The sequence below is a fragment of the Lepisma saccharinum genome, chromosome 19 (genome assembly GCF_977018435.1).
Source record: "Lepisma saccharinum chromosome 19, izLepSacc3.1, whole genome shotgun sequence".
Classification (NCBI taxonomy): Eukaryota; Metazoa; Arthropoda; class Insecta; order Zygentoma; family Lepismatidae; genus Lepisma; species Lepisma saccharinum.
This window is the reverse complement of record NC_139247.1, coordinates 33,168,278-33,181,754: the sequence shown is the minus strand read 5'-3', so window position 1 is coordinate 33,181,754 and position 13,477 is coordinate 33,168,278. Positions and strand designations below refer to the sequence as shown.

Genomic DNA, 13,477 nt, shown 5'->3' with positions numbered 1-13,477 from the left:
AAGATTATCCGTCTGTTGTTGTTATTTGAGAAGTTGATTGTTCTTGTTCAAGATTGAGTATAATAAATTTGTAACTCAAATGGATCTTCGATATTTGTATACTATTTTGTGCCTTACCCTTTTCGTTTATAAAATTATCGCGTAAAGGAAAAAAGACAAAGAACAAAAATTATTGTTGGTAAGAAAAAAAACTAGTGACAAAGGTATTGAGTGACGTAGATTACGTAAATGTGTCTACATTAATTTATTGTGTATATCTTTTCTTAAATTGAAAGATCTCTTAACAACTGGTCAAGCCTGAGTGAAATTTTCCACGATGTTTTGTGATCTCCTTTTTTTTGTTGCATGTAATTTCTTGATTGTGCGAATAATGGACGATAACTATTTTTGTTCTCTTTGAGTTCGCACAATAGCAATTATTGGTTCTCTTTTGAGACTGAGGGGGCAGTGCTAAACGCAGGCCGTAATCCTCAACAATTCGAATTTGTACTGTTGGTTGTAGCTTAACTTTTAAGCGCGTACTTTAAATTGATCCCGGACCTTTTCGCGCTTTCCACGAGTCAGTTTTGCCCCCCCCTTTTTCCAAGTACTCAACCAGCAGGTTACATAACTTAATTTGAAATGGTTCTTTTACACTGAGAAAGTTTTCTATTGTTGTGGTTTTAAACAGTCAAGGGGGATGGGAGTTTTAATAGTTTTAGCAAAATTTTCCAAATTCTTCCTTCACCAAAGTCATACCTTATCCTCTTTCCTGACTTTTGAAGTTATTTGACGTGGCTATTGAGTATTTCAGATAGCCTAAAAAAAGAACCTGAGGAAGGGAACAGTAGTTTCCTGAAACGTCGTTTGGAGAAAATAGATACTCACCTAAACGTAAGTACAAGAAGTTTTGTATTTTTAAATATTTTTGAGAATACATAGTGTTCTGAAATGTTTGCTTGCCGCGATGTTATGAAAACGTCCCAAGTTGTAACAAAGTGGGGAGTGGTGGCTTCACCACGACAAAGTGCTACTGCACAAAGCCTTGAGCGTGAAACAATTTTTAGCATGACCCAGCTTATCCACCCACCATTTTCACCTGATCTCGCTCCATGAGACTTCCTTTTATTCTCCTCAATGAAAAAAGTAAAGTAAAAAGTAAAGTAAAGTGTTCCCCTGTGCTTAGCACCACGCCATGAAGGCGTATAGGGGGTGTGGGGGTAACGCCCCACACTTTCTTGATCCGGTCGTGAGTGGGAGTGATGTGATCAGCACCACGCTCCTGACCACCTTTACCCCCCAGGTTTCCCCAGGTACCCATGTTATTCGACGCTGGGTGGACTCCTCAATGAAAAAAGTCCTGAAAGGAAATTGTTTTGGGGACATGGAAGAGGTGAAGAAAAAAATGAGGCATTAAAAGGCATCATCACTTTGCATGAGGGTAAGGACTGCTTCGAAAAGTGGAAAACACATTTAGATCGGTGCATTGCATCAAATGGACAGTATTTTGAAGGATATTAAATTGGAACACCTAAAAATAAATACACAATTTTCTATTACAAAATTTTGGTTTCTCTTGGGTCCCCCCACGTAATCATCTATGCCTAACATAGAAAAATAGTAAAATGAAACAATAGTAACTTACCTTCAGATAACCATGGTTTGTTTGTACTTCAGAAACCAATTTTGTTCTCATTTTGGCACAAACAGTCACATGAACACTCTCCACACCTGTCAGGTCTTCCATTTCTAAAAGCTGGAAAAAATTTAACAACTTATCATAAATCCACGTTTACTAATACACTAACAATTTTATTTAGATACAGTATTAATTAAAGGATTAAAAAAAAGGATGTTTACTGTGGTGCAACAATTTGAATGTGCAGTGTTTTTAAATATGCAAGCCAGTTTTTCAACAGAATAATATACACTAGTGTTCAAAATTAAAGCAACAAACAGAAATCCTTTCCTCGTGTGATTTTTTTTGAAAAATTTGCCAAGTTTAACCTGTTGCTATCGTGATTTTTATTTTGATAAATCCTGGCACATTAAGGTTAGTTTATTTTCTATCTTAAACCAGTTGTCTATGACATCATAAATATGACTATCACCTGCCTGATCGTATTATGTGGTCAAATGGACACACGGGAAAGAATTTCCTTTTGTTGCTTTAATTTTGGACATTAGTATAGATGTATCAGCATCCAGAGCCATTTGAAAATGGCACACTTTTGATATAAACTCAAGTTTCCCACTCTTACAATCAAATACAGTGTGTTTTAAAAGTCCTGCTGAATTCTATAAACCTATAACTTTTAAAGTAATGGGTTTATTACAATGAAATACAGGGTGATTCAAAAAGGACTTTACAACTTTGAAAGCATATAGAAATTTATTCAGATAACTTACAGTCGGTTGAGGTGCCATTGCAAAACAAAACACATCAAGTTTTGACTCACAGATTGACCAAACTCACCCACCAGTAGCGCTGTCAGCAATGTTCTTGAAAATGGCAACTTTTACTGGTGCAGAATGTGCTCGCTGTGAGTGTTGGCCCATTCTTCTTCCAGGAGGCAAACATAAATAGTATTGTGTATCTGTATATACTACAAAATTTTCTAATTCCTCAGTTCGACGAGGATGACCAAGATGGATGCATTTACAATCAGCAAGATGGGGCACTACCACGTACAAGTCCGAGATTTTCTTGTTACCCAATTACCAAGCTGATGGATTGGTCATGCAGGTCCAATTGCATGGCCTCCTCGCTCCCTAGATTTGACCTCGTTAGATTTTTTTCTTGCGGGGTTTCATTAAAGATCGGGTTTGGAATGAAATCGACTTGAGATGGGATGTGTGCCGCATTACAAATGGTAGCCACATCGACCCAACATGAATGCTGTATGACAAACTTGATGTGTTTTGCTTTGCAATGGCACCTCAACTGACTCTGTAAGTTATCTAAATAAATTTCTACATGCTTTCAAAGTTGTAAAGTCCTTTTGAATCACTGTATTGTTTGTTACAGAGAGGAAACTTTAAAATTAATGTTTGATGTGGTTTGCTTCATCGTCAGATCTCCACATAGCACTATTTACATCCAAACAGTCATGCAATCTTTGTTTGAATACGAGAATTGCATTCTACAGTGCTCATCCGGAACGTTGTGAATCACATCAAGCATCTTGAACTTCAGGTCATCAAGATCTGTCAGTTTCTGTGCATACACCTGGGTCTTGACATCTCCCCACAGTCAGTAATTGCAAGGCATAAGGTTTGATGATCTTGCGGGCCAAGGTGTGGGTCCTCTGTGGGCAATCATCTCTCCACAGATTGACCATCAAGAAACTCACAAACTTCAAGGGCAAAGCAGGGGGAGCACCATTCTTGCTCCAAGTGGACCTCATTGATGATGCCTAAGCACTGAATTTTGGGACAAGAAATGTCTGTAACATGTTCAGGTAGCTAGCGCCGTTCACTCTGTTCTCCTCGAAGAAGAATGGACCAATGAGGTGGTGCATGAAACCTGCGCACCTGACATTTTACTTGGGGCTATCCTGCTTATGCATCTTGAACTCATGAGGATTCTCAACCCCCCAAATTCAGCAATTCTTGAAACTTGGAACATGGCCTCATCAGAGAAAAGGAGAGACCAACATCACCATTTTAATCGGGTTAACACTAATTCACAAAATTTGTAGTGTCACCCTATTTTTTTTTTAATTATTATAATTTTGGATTTTTCTTTTTATCGTAGAAGTTGGTAGGATTTCTTCCGCATTTCAGAGTTGCATCCCGTCCCTTGTTTGGCATGGCGAGGGGGAGAACCGAGCCCCTCAGGCAAGATTCACTGGCTAGGGTGTTATTTTTTGTGTGTGTTTTGTTAGAACCAGTGGACAAGACTTTAAAAATAAACAGCAACACTGCAAAGATGCAAGGGAGTTTTTGGCGCAACGGAGGACAAGGCCACAACAGTATTGAGGTGACAAGAGAGTGAGGGTGTGTGTGTAGGAGGTGATGCCTGAAACTTGGCATACCGGGATACAAGGGTGACAAAGCACTGAACATGATACTGTGAAGTGTGACAATGGTGAGTGGGAGGAGTCAGAGTTTAGTACCACTCCACCCTGGCCTAGAGGCAGACTAAGGTTGTTCCGAGGCTTATAGCCGAACCATCATCCAGCCCAGAGGACAAGTAGGTTGGCAGAAGAAAGTTGAGTACTGGACCCGAGGCCAGTCACAGAGGAAGCCATGCCTATTCACCTCCCCCATCTCCTCCACAACAGGAGAGACAAACACGAGAAGGGCACCCACCAAATAGGAAGAATCATGCATGTGAGTATGTGATAGATATCGTAGTAGTTTGATGTACTGTTATTTTCCTGTAGTTTACGGTTAATACAAGCATAAGAAAACAGTTTTTCTTTGTGACGTTTCAGGAGAACACACGCTCCTTTTATCAGACATTTATTTTCATTTTGACTAAAGTTATAACAATGGTTAGTAATTTTTTAAACAAAAAGAATCCGTTACATAATGGATGTTGTCAATGTTAGATTGTTGTAATATAGCAACTTAACTGTGAAAAGAAGCAGTCTGTTTTATTTTTATTTGTTTTCTTTTTAAATAAAAGGTAAAAGAAGGTAAAGTGTTCCCCTGTGCTTAGCACCACGCCATGAAGGCGTATAGGGGGTGTGGGGGTAACGCCCCACACTTTCTTGATCCGGTCGTGAGTGGGGGTGATGTGATCAGCATCACGCCCCTGACCGCCTTTACCCCCCAGGGTTTCCCCCAGGTACCCATGTTATTCGACGCTGGGTAGGTGCCGGGGCCGCTTCCACCGTTAGAAAAGTTCCCGGATTTGAACCGGCCGGGGATCGAACCCGGAACCTTTAGCATGGTAGTCAGATGCGTTACCGACTGAGCCACCGCGGCCACTTTTTTTTTTTAAAATATGAATCCCAAATGTCATCAGGTAATTCAAATTCATCATTGTTTTCACAAAGTCTCTTGATGTTTTCTGTTACATTAAATTTTAAAGATGGTGGCTTACTCCATTTGTGAAAAAGAAAAGTCCATACTGGATCTATGTTACCATTTTTTGTAATAACCGTAAACTACAGGAAAATAATTCTACAATGCAAGCAATGCGTACATACAAGAAAAACTATTGCACCACCAAATTGACAGAAGGTAAGGGATCCCGTTAGATTTATGGCCGGCCATCAATGGTATTTATATTGATGTGTTGTATGTCCTGTCTGATTCTTTTACATTCCTTGTGATTAATAATCAATGGATTTGTTCATTACATGCACGAGTTCTTTGGTTACATATTACGCCTGCAAATTCCCTCCTCATGTCACTGTTCAGGGTGGCCACTCAAGGACCATGATAAAATTCAAGTATAATTCCCGATTTTCAAGTCGAACGTTCTAAAAATTCAAGGGTAGATGTAGATGTTTTCTGCATTTCAATCTTATGTATTACCACCTCTTGCCACCCACACAAATATATTAACAATATAAAAGGTGTGTGTGATTCCAATGTATTAAAAAAATCTACTTCAATTCAATTACATGGTGTGTGTGTGTGTGTATGTATAATATTTAATATTTAATTTAAGGTGCGGAATTTACATTTGACATTTCACATACTCAGACTCGAAATACATGTACAAACACGTCACAAATGTTACGATATACACAAATCTACGAAAAATTGTTAATTGTATAAAAATTTCAAATTCAAATTTACCTAATCAACTTCAATCTTTTGTCTGTGAGATAGATTGTTCTGGAAAGGACACTAACAAAGTAAACGGATTGAGAGAATTCTGTTTCATTATCCAGCCAGCCCTTTTTTCTTTTCCTTCCTCGATAAAAATAAAAGCTAAACTGTGAAAACTTGCCTCAGGACATTTATAAATTCAATGGGATTTGGATTAATAATTTTTCACGTCTACGGAGAAAAAATCACGTAGAATTCATGCATAATTCCCGGGGCCATAATTCATGCACAATTCCCAGAATCCAGGAATTCCCGGTGAATAGCCACCCTGCTGTTCTATCAGATCGTGCACAAATCTCAACTTGTAGGTCCTGGCTTTCACATTCTTGTGTAACATACTGTGTAACGTAGACCTCACCACTCCAGTTCTAAGGATCTTCCTTTAAGAGATTTCATTGGACTCTGTTGCACACTCTCCTGTACTGCATCCACCACATTGTCACTCGTTCTTGGCCTCTCACTATGTGACAATTCTGCTATGCTTCCCGTAGCCTCAAAATTTTTTAAACCATCTTTGGATACTTGTCTCAACTGGAGGTGTTTTCCCAAACATTGTTTGGAACCTTCTCCGTAACAAAACACAAGATTTTTTTTAACTCAGCAAGCCATAACACACACTGAGCTTTTCCCTGCATCAAAGCCATCTTGGAATCTCATGATTGTGTCATCATCTGTACACACGGTATTCAGTAGTGTGGGCAGAACAAAATTTTTAATTTTCCTGTGTAAAATAACAATATTTCGTTGTAATAAACATATTACTTTAAAGTTATAGCTTTTTTAAAACACACTGTAGATTTCCCTGGCTCTCTCAGTGTTACCAGACTGGTCTGTATGTTTTCGATTAGTACTAAATCAGGGTGCTACAAAGAAGCAGAAATGAAATTCCCTGACTTTTCCAGGATAAAATTTCCTTTTTTCCTTGACAATCATAAACAAAATCCATGTTTTGCAAATGGAAATGAGAAAGTTATATAGTTCTAGGTATGTGTTGTTTTAAGTGCCTATATTTACTTAATTTCTCAATGATTTGCCTTCAAACTGCAAAATAGTGAATTTGGAAAATTATTACAATTCACAAGCTAGGGAGGGATTATGTGATGTTTTCATATGCTTATTTGATTATTATTTAAAGTTACGAACGACAAATGAGATTAGAGTGAAGCGTGATTGATGAGAAAATAAACATTGTAATTTATCAATCTCGATGCATAAAACTACTTCTCTTTTCTCTTGTCAAGCAAACAACTTAACACTTGCACATAAGTGAAACAAATGAATCGTACAAAACAAAGTGTCATATTTCCTTACTATCAATGGAACTTCTCCTTCAGTAAAAATACTCGCAGTATATCCATCCAAGTACTGTGAAACTGACAACACGCAGTTATACCATTACTGCTGGCGAAAATTAAAAATTTAACGCAAGCAATTTATACTGCATTGTACAGGTACTTGATTAGCTAATCAAATATTAAAACATGAACATGCTGTTGATAACAGCTTCCGAAAGTTTATATACAAGGGGCGCCTAGAAAAAAAGTTCCAATGGCACCTGTACATGACGCTAATAGTCATGCATAACACGCATATGCAGGCAGGAAGCAGTAGCATGTGGCTGCAATCTGATGTAGTCGCAGCGCAGCAATTTTAGGACAGTTCTAGGTTATAGATGGCTGCTCTCATAGTCTCCCACCGACTGTGAGGTACATGTGGATATCAGATTTTTGCACACTCAGAATCCGGCAAGCAATCGTGTGAGGTGTACAGATTAGACGTTGTGAGCAATAGTATGGCCAGACGATGGTGCAGACAATTCACAGACTCCATACAGTTGACTACATGTGGGTTATTTTGCATCCCTTCAAGTGAAAGATCTTGGACCACTCCCTGTAAAGCCATGGCCTTGCATGTACCAACTTACATGCTCAGCTGAAGAGGTTTCTGGCAGGACAAGGTTACGACAGCTATATTGTGGTACAGATAGTTCCAGCCTTTGCTGTCAAGACACAAATGTCATAGCCATACAAAATTTAGTGCCATGCTACGACAAATGCCAGAACAACGGTGGTGATTATGTCGAAAATTGGGTTAGGAGTCACTTTAATTGATGCAATAAATTACTACTCATATTTTTGTATTATTTATGTCTAATCGGTAGGGATCTCGATTTTTCGTAATTTTCATTTTAGCGTATTTCCTGGCAAATTTTCTGTTCTAAATTGCATGTCACATGGCTTAATATTTATGAAAATTTGACACCTAGGAAGTTAAATTGGGAAAGATATTTTCCAGACCCCTTTTTAAGTTTAAGGTAAGGGTTTTAGATAAGGGGATTTTTTCCTCGTATACACTAAAGAGTGCAAAATGGACACAACCAAAAATATTAAATTATTCAATCTGAAGTGACAGATATCGATACATTATGGCACCAACAATTGGCATTCTTTAAGGAAGTTATCTTCCATTATTTCTCACTCGACAAATACCGATGTTACAACTCCCCTGTGGCGGTTGGTGAGCACTCGATCTCCACCAAAATCGTACCACTTAGCTCGGTGATTCAAAACACTTCTCGCGTGACAAATACTGATGATGCAGCTCCAGTGTGATGGCAGATACGCACTCGACCTCCTATCAGAACCCTGCCACTTTGCTCTATGATACAAATTATTCTCATAGAAGTTGAAAAATCATGGGAAATATGTGATTTAATGTGGCTGAAGGAATAATTCCATGTATAACATGCATTATAGTTTTCTCTGGGATAAAATGTTGAATAACTTGCACGTTCTATGCACACAAATATGGCACATTTTGTTTCTTTAAACATAAGAAAGACAAGAATGTTGGATTTCACGGTATTTTGCATTGTCTAAGCACATTGTTTAAAAAATTCATGAAAAACGCCAACGATTTGCATATTACGCCAAATTTACGTTATTTCGCTATTTCAAACAAGTGAAAAATGTATCCAGACATCCCTGAACATTCATAAACATCCTTCTCAGCAATTATCATTTGTCAGTGTTATCACATTTGCGAAAAACAAGTCCCCTACTAATTGGAACTTACTTTCTGGATCACTCTTGTATAAATCAGTAGATGAAAAGTGAAAATTTACATGACAGAGAAACTTCAATTTCTGAAGAAAGTGATATTCTTCTAGGACTGAATGATTTGAGTAATTATGATATTAAATATTTACGAATTTATTATTAGTATTTTATTTCATAACAATGGACATTAACTTCACTCAGTGACAGATAATAACCATCTCTCACGAGTTTAAACAGAGAGGACAGGGGGGGGGGGGGCGTGAATAGCAATACGAGTGTTGCAGTAAACTTGAGGTTGGGAGCATGCACTTATCAAATTTCTATAATACCAATACAGATTTCTGTTTCGCTTTTACCTGATATTATTTAACATATATATATACATAAAAAAAAAATCTGTATATATATATATATATATATATATATATCCCGATTTGTTGGATTCTTTTTGATATCAAAGAATAGTTCAATGTCATTGTAAATATATATTAACCTGTGCAAGACCAGTATTACGCCTGGATAGTGAAAGGAAACCTTTTTACACATAAAAAAGGTAAAGTGCTCCCCTGTGCATAGCACTATGCCATGAAGGCGTATAGGGGGTGTGGGGGTAACACCCCACACTTTCTTGATCCGGTCGTGAGTGGGGGTGATGTGATCAGCATCACACTCCTGACCGCCTTTACCCCCCAGGGTTCCCCCCAGGTACCCATGTTATTCGACACTGAGTGGGTGCCGGGGCCGCTTCCATAGTTAGAAAAGTTCCCGGATTTGTACCGGCCGGGAATTGAACAAGGGACCTTTAGCATGGTAGTCAGACGTGTTACCGACTGAGCCACCGCGGCCACTGTTTTTACACATTGCTACATTAAATAAGGTTAAGTGAGTGAGAAGAGTACTAAAATTCCAACAGCATGTTTGCAGTGGTGCAGCAGACTAAGGCTCTGTCCGAAAGTTGCAAAGTTGATACTTGAAGTATGGTCTTGGCGGAAGTGACGTCACCTAGTACAGTTCGAAAGCACCAAGAACAGAAGCAAACAAGTACGCAGTTCGCAGCACAGATGGATGATGACCAGGTCATGTGATATCCACACTTGGTGTTCATTTGTTTAAAATTGCGGAGATAGAAAGCCACTGACACTTCCTGCGAGGTATACACCCTGGCCAACCTGACAGATGGGCCAGTTACAGTTCAGAGACCGGTTCATGCAGGTTATTGTGAATCACGTCTGAGCTGACAGAGTTTCAAAGAGGGCAAATTGTGGGTGCGCGTATGATGGGAGCTTCGATGACTAAAGTAGCAGAAATGTTTGGTGTATCAAGAGGCACAGTCTCGAAGATCATGACTGCCTACAAGACTTCTGGAAAAACCGCATCAGCGAAGCACCAGCATGGACGCAAGTGTGTGTTGCGTGACAGAGACAGATGCACATTGGATAGGATTGTGACCAAGCAGATCACCACAGCTCCAAAAGTCACTGCTGAGCTGAATACAGTGCTTACAAACCCTGTTAGCATGAAAACAGTCAGAAGAGAACTCCACAAGCAGGGTATTCATGGCAGATCTGCAATTCCCAAACCACTCGTGACTGTTGACCATGCTGTTGACCAGACTCATCATCACCCTGCATGGACATGTCACTGCCAGGGACTACGTAACCATTTTGAGTGACCAGCTGCATCCCATGGTGCAAACTTTGTTCTCAGATGGTGATGCCGTGTTTCAAGATGACAGAGCCCCTGTTCATACAGCTCATATTGTCCAGGACTGGTTTGATGAGCACGAAGTGTCACATCTGCCATGGCCTCCACAATCGCCGGACCTCAATATTATTGAGCCTCTGTGGTCAGTTTTGGAGACCAAGGTGCGAGCCCGCTACCCACCACCATCGTCTCTACAACAACTTGCAGCTGCTTTGGAGGAAGAATGGTACAATATCCCTTTGACAACCATACGTGACCTGTATTTGTCCATTCCACGTCGACTGCAGCCCGTTCTGCGTGCCAAAGGTGGTCCTACTCGATATTAATAAAGGTAATAGCATAGCACCCTTATTTGTTTCCATGTTTCTTCATAATGTCCGACAAAATGCCGTACTACCGGATGGCGCCACAGTGGTGGTTCCCTTCCTCCCCTCAATCGGTTGACAGTTCTGTCCCCTTACTACTTTCCCATAGATACAAGAAAAAAATGATAATTCAATGCATTCATTTTCCACGTAATATTTAGACATATAAAAATTTTCTGCCCCTCCAGAAACTTCTCTCCCCTCTCCCCTCCTGCCATCACTGGTTTCTGGTGCCGTGGTTGTGTTGTGCATAAAAAGGGCCTAAAAGTTAACACTGAGACTTAGCAACAAGATTCATAACATTATCTTTCAAAGCAAACGCCTGACACATTCATCCATTGAATATAAAATAAAAAAGGAAAAAGGTCAATCAAAACAAAATTCCCTGACTTTTTTTGACCTCTCAAATTCCCTGACTTTTCCAGGTCTGTCGCCACCCTGTAAATAAGTATTAAATTTTTATTATTACACTATATTCAATTGAAGTTTACTAAATATTTCTAAAATATAATGGACCAAGAGTTAAAAATAAACACATTTTTGTTTTAAATAGTTTTCGTCGTCAGTGACTGCAGGTAAAAAAAATCATTCTCTTCCTCGTCATACCATCTGAGAAGTGTTGCAGATTCATTGATATGTCATAATTCATTTCATGTGTCAAGTTCGTAAGAACCCATGTGGTGCATAATTATGCATACTGCATTCTCTCTTATGATGAAGTTAGCTGATCTAATGCTTGCATGAAACAACTCTGCCAGTTCCTTGACAGAGATGCATTTGTCTTGACAAATAAGCTCATATTGACTGTTGTGTTGACTTGTCTTGATTATCTTGTCTGTTACAGTACTGTGATGAGTCCAGCTCACATATGTCGCATTGTGGAAACTTACATGTCCATTCATACACTTGCAGCAGTTATATGAAGGAACTACTGTACTTAGCTTTGTGGTATATGGCCTTCCTCATACCATCTTTCGCATTGAGAACTCTAGTTCGAATTGGACATAGCCGTCTTACACATCGTCATTTGCTGCAAGGGCTGGACCCTACGCTGTGACATGTCTGTAATGTCATTTTAAATGCTCAGAGCATCCCCTCTTGAATGTGGGAATTCTAATTTCATTAGACAAAGTTTTAACCATTCCAGCAATTTATCATCCATGCTGGGAGATGATGAGAGTGTTCTAACTAATGTTTTTAGTTTTGTAACAAGTGTCATGAGCCAGCATTAAATGCTAAATCAGCAAACACCAGCCAAGTCCCCGGTGATGAGAGGTCGCTGGGACAGTCAGAAGTTAGTGGCCAAGTGAGTCTGAAGCGAGTAGCCTTAGTGTGTGCACCGTAGAGTGGGCCCGTGTGGAGGATTGGGCCACGCCCTCCGTGGGCGAGAACCATGGGAACATCAACAGGTACAGTGATGACAATGGGTCTTTCTATTATCAGTGTTTAAATTATCTTTTCATCTGGCTCGGGAGTGAACTTCCTCTTGTTACGTGAATCCTAAATAAATATTGTTAAGGGGCAAAAGAGCATTATTTATTCCGCCTCCTAACTTATAAATACAACCTTTCGCAGCCAAGCAGTTTTAGCCGGCAAACGGCTAACACAAGAGCAGGTCTTTTCCACTCTCTTTGAGGAAGTTATTTTAGTGTGTCCTTATCTTTCTAATGTGTTGTGTATATCCTGTTCAAGTCCCTTTAAAACCTGTACTTTTAACCATTTTCAAGGTACTTTTTACACCCTTTTATTTTACTCCTAGGTAAGGCTTTTAGATAAGGGAATATTTCTCCATATATATTGTAGGGTGCAGAATGACCATATGTACCAATGCACACAAAATTTTAAATCAATAAATCAATCTTCGTTTGATGATGGATGTCAATGTTTTCATACCTTTGCTTGTAAGGAAACAAATGACTGACCCTGTTCTACCTTGGCACAATCTTTAAACAGCTGCCATGTAACTACATGTGTGGGAAAAAATATGAAAAGAGCTGACTCACCATCTACAGCATGACACAAATAGTTGACACAAATATGAACTTAAATGAACTTTTAAGGTTCTTTACTGAACACCCGTCATAAAATATTAACTACAAATTCAATACCTGAAGCTTTCCTAGGACATCCAAGCACTTATTAACATCTGTCTGTGAGATCAGGAAGAACATAGTGCATGACCAATTGTTGATCACCTGCTTCGAACGTTTGATTACCCACAGGCGGCAAATGTGAATGGTGTGATCAAGGCGATGAAGTATTGGTATCTGCTCTACTAAAGGGAACTCCTCAGGGTGCCTACTGCGTTCACATTGGTTGATGAGAACAACAAGGCTTCGCAAAACTTCCATGTACTGCTGACCTGTAACAGTGCCCTCTCTTGGATCTGTTCCCTCCTTGCCAAGTAATTTACAGGATGAAAAATTTGCATCCACCAGAGTTTTCCTGAACTGCTGGTCCCAAGTAACAGTTGTTATGTGACAACCAAGCCCGTCAATTAGGCTCTGAACAGCAGGTAAGATAATCTGTGGAAGACGATCTGAAAGACAACAGAAAAATAAATTAGGGATGAGACAGATT

The 13,477-nt window shown here is 39.3% G+C and overlaps 1 protein-coding gene across 1 annotated transcript in view; it reads right to left on the bottom strand.

Annotated features, from left to right (window-relative positions):
• The window catches only part of LOC146002822 (uncharacterized), a 96,149-nt gene that overhangs the window by 18,324 nt on the left and 64,348 nt on the right, over positions 1–13,477 (bottom strand). The window contains exons 3-4 of the mRNA XM_083140786.1: positions 13,006–13,436; positions 1,625–1,735 (exon numbers count right to left, since the gene is read on the bottom strand). Of these exons, the coding sequence (XP_082996912.1) occupies positions 1,625–1,735; positions 13,006–13,436 (542 nt within the window). The remainder of the gene's footprint in view (positions 1–1,624; positions 1,736–13,005; positions 13,437–13,477) is intronic.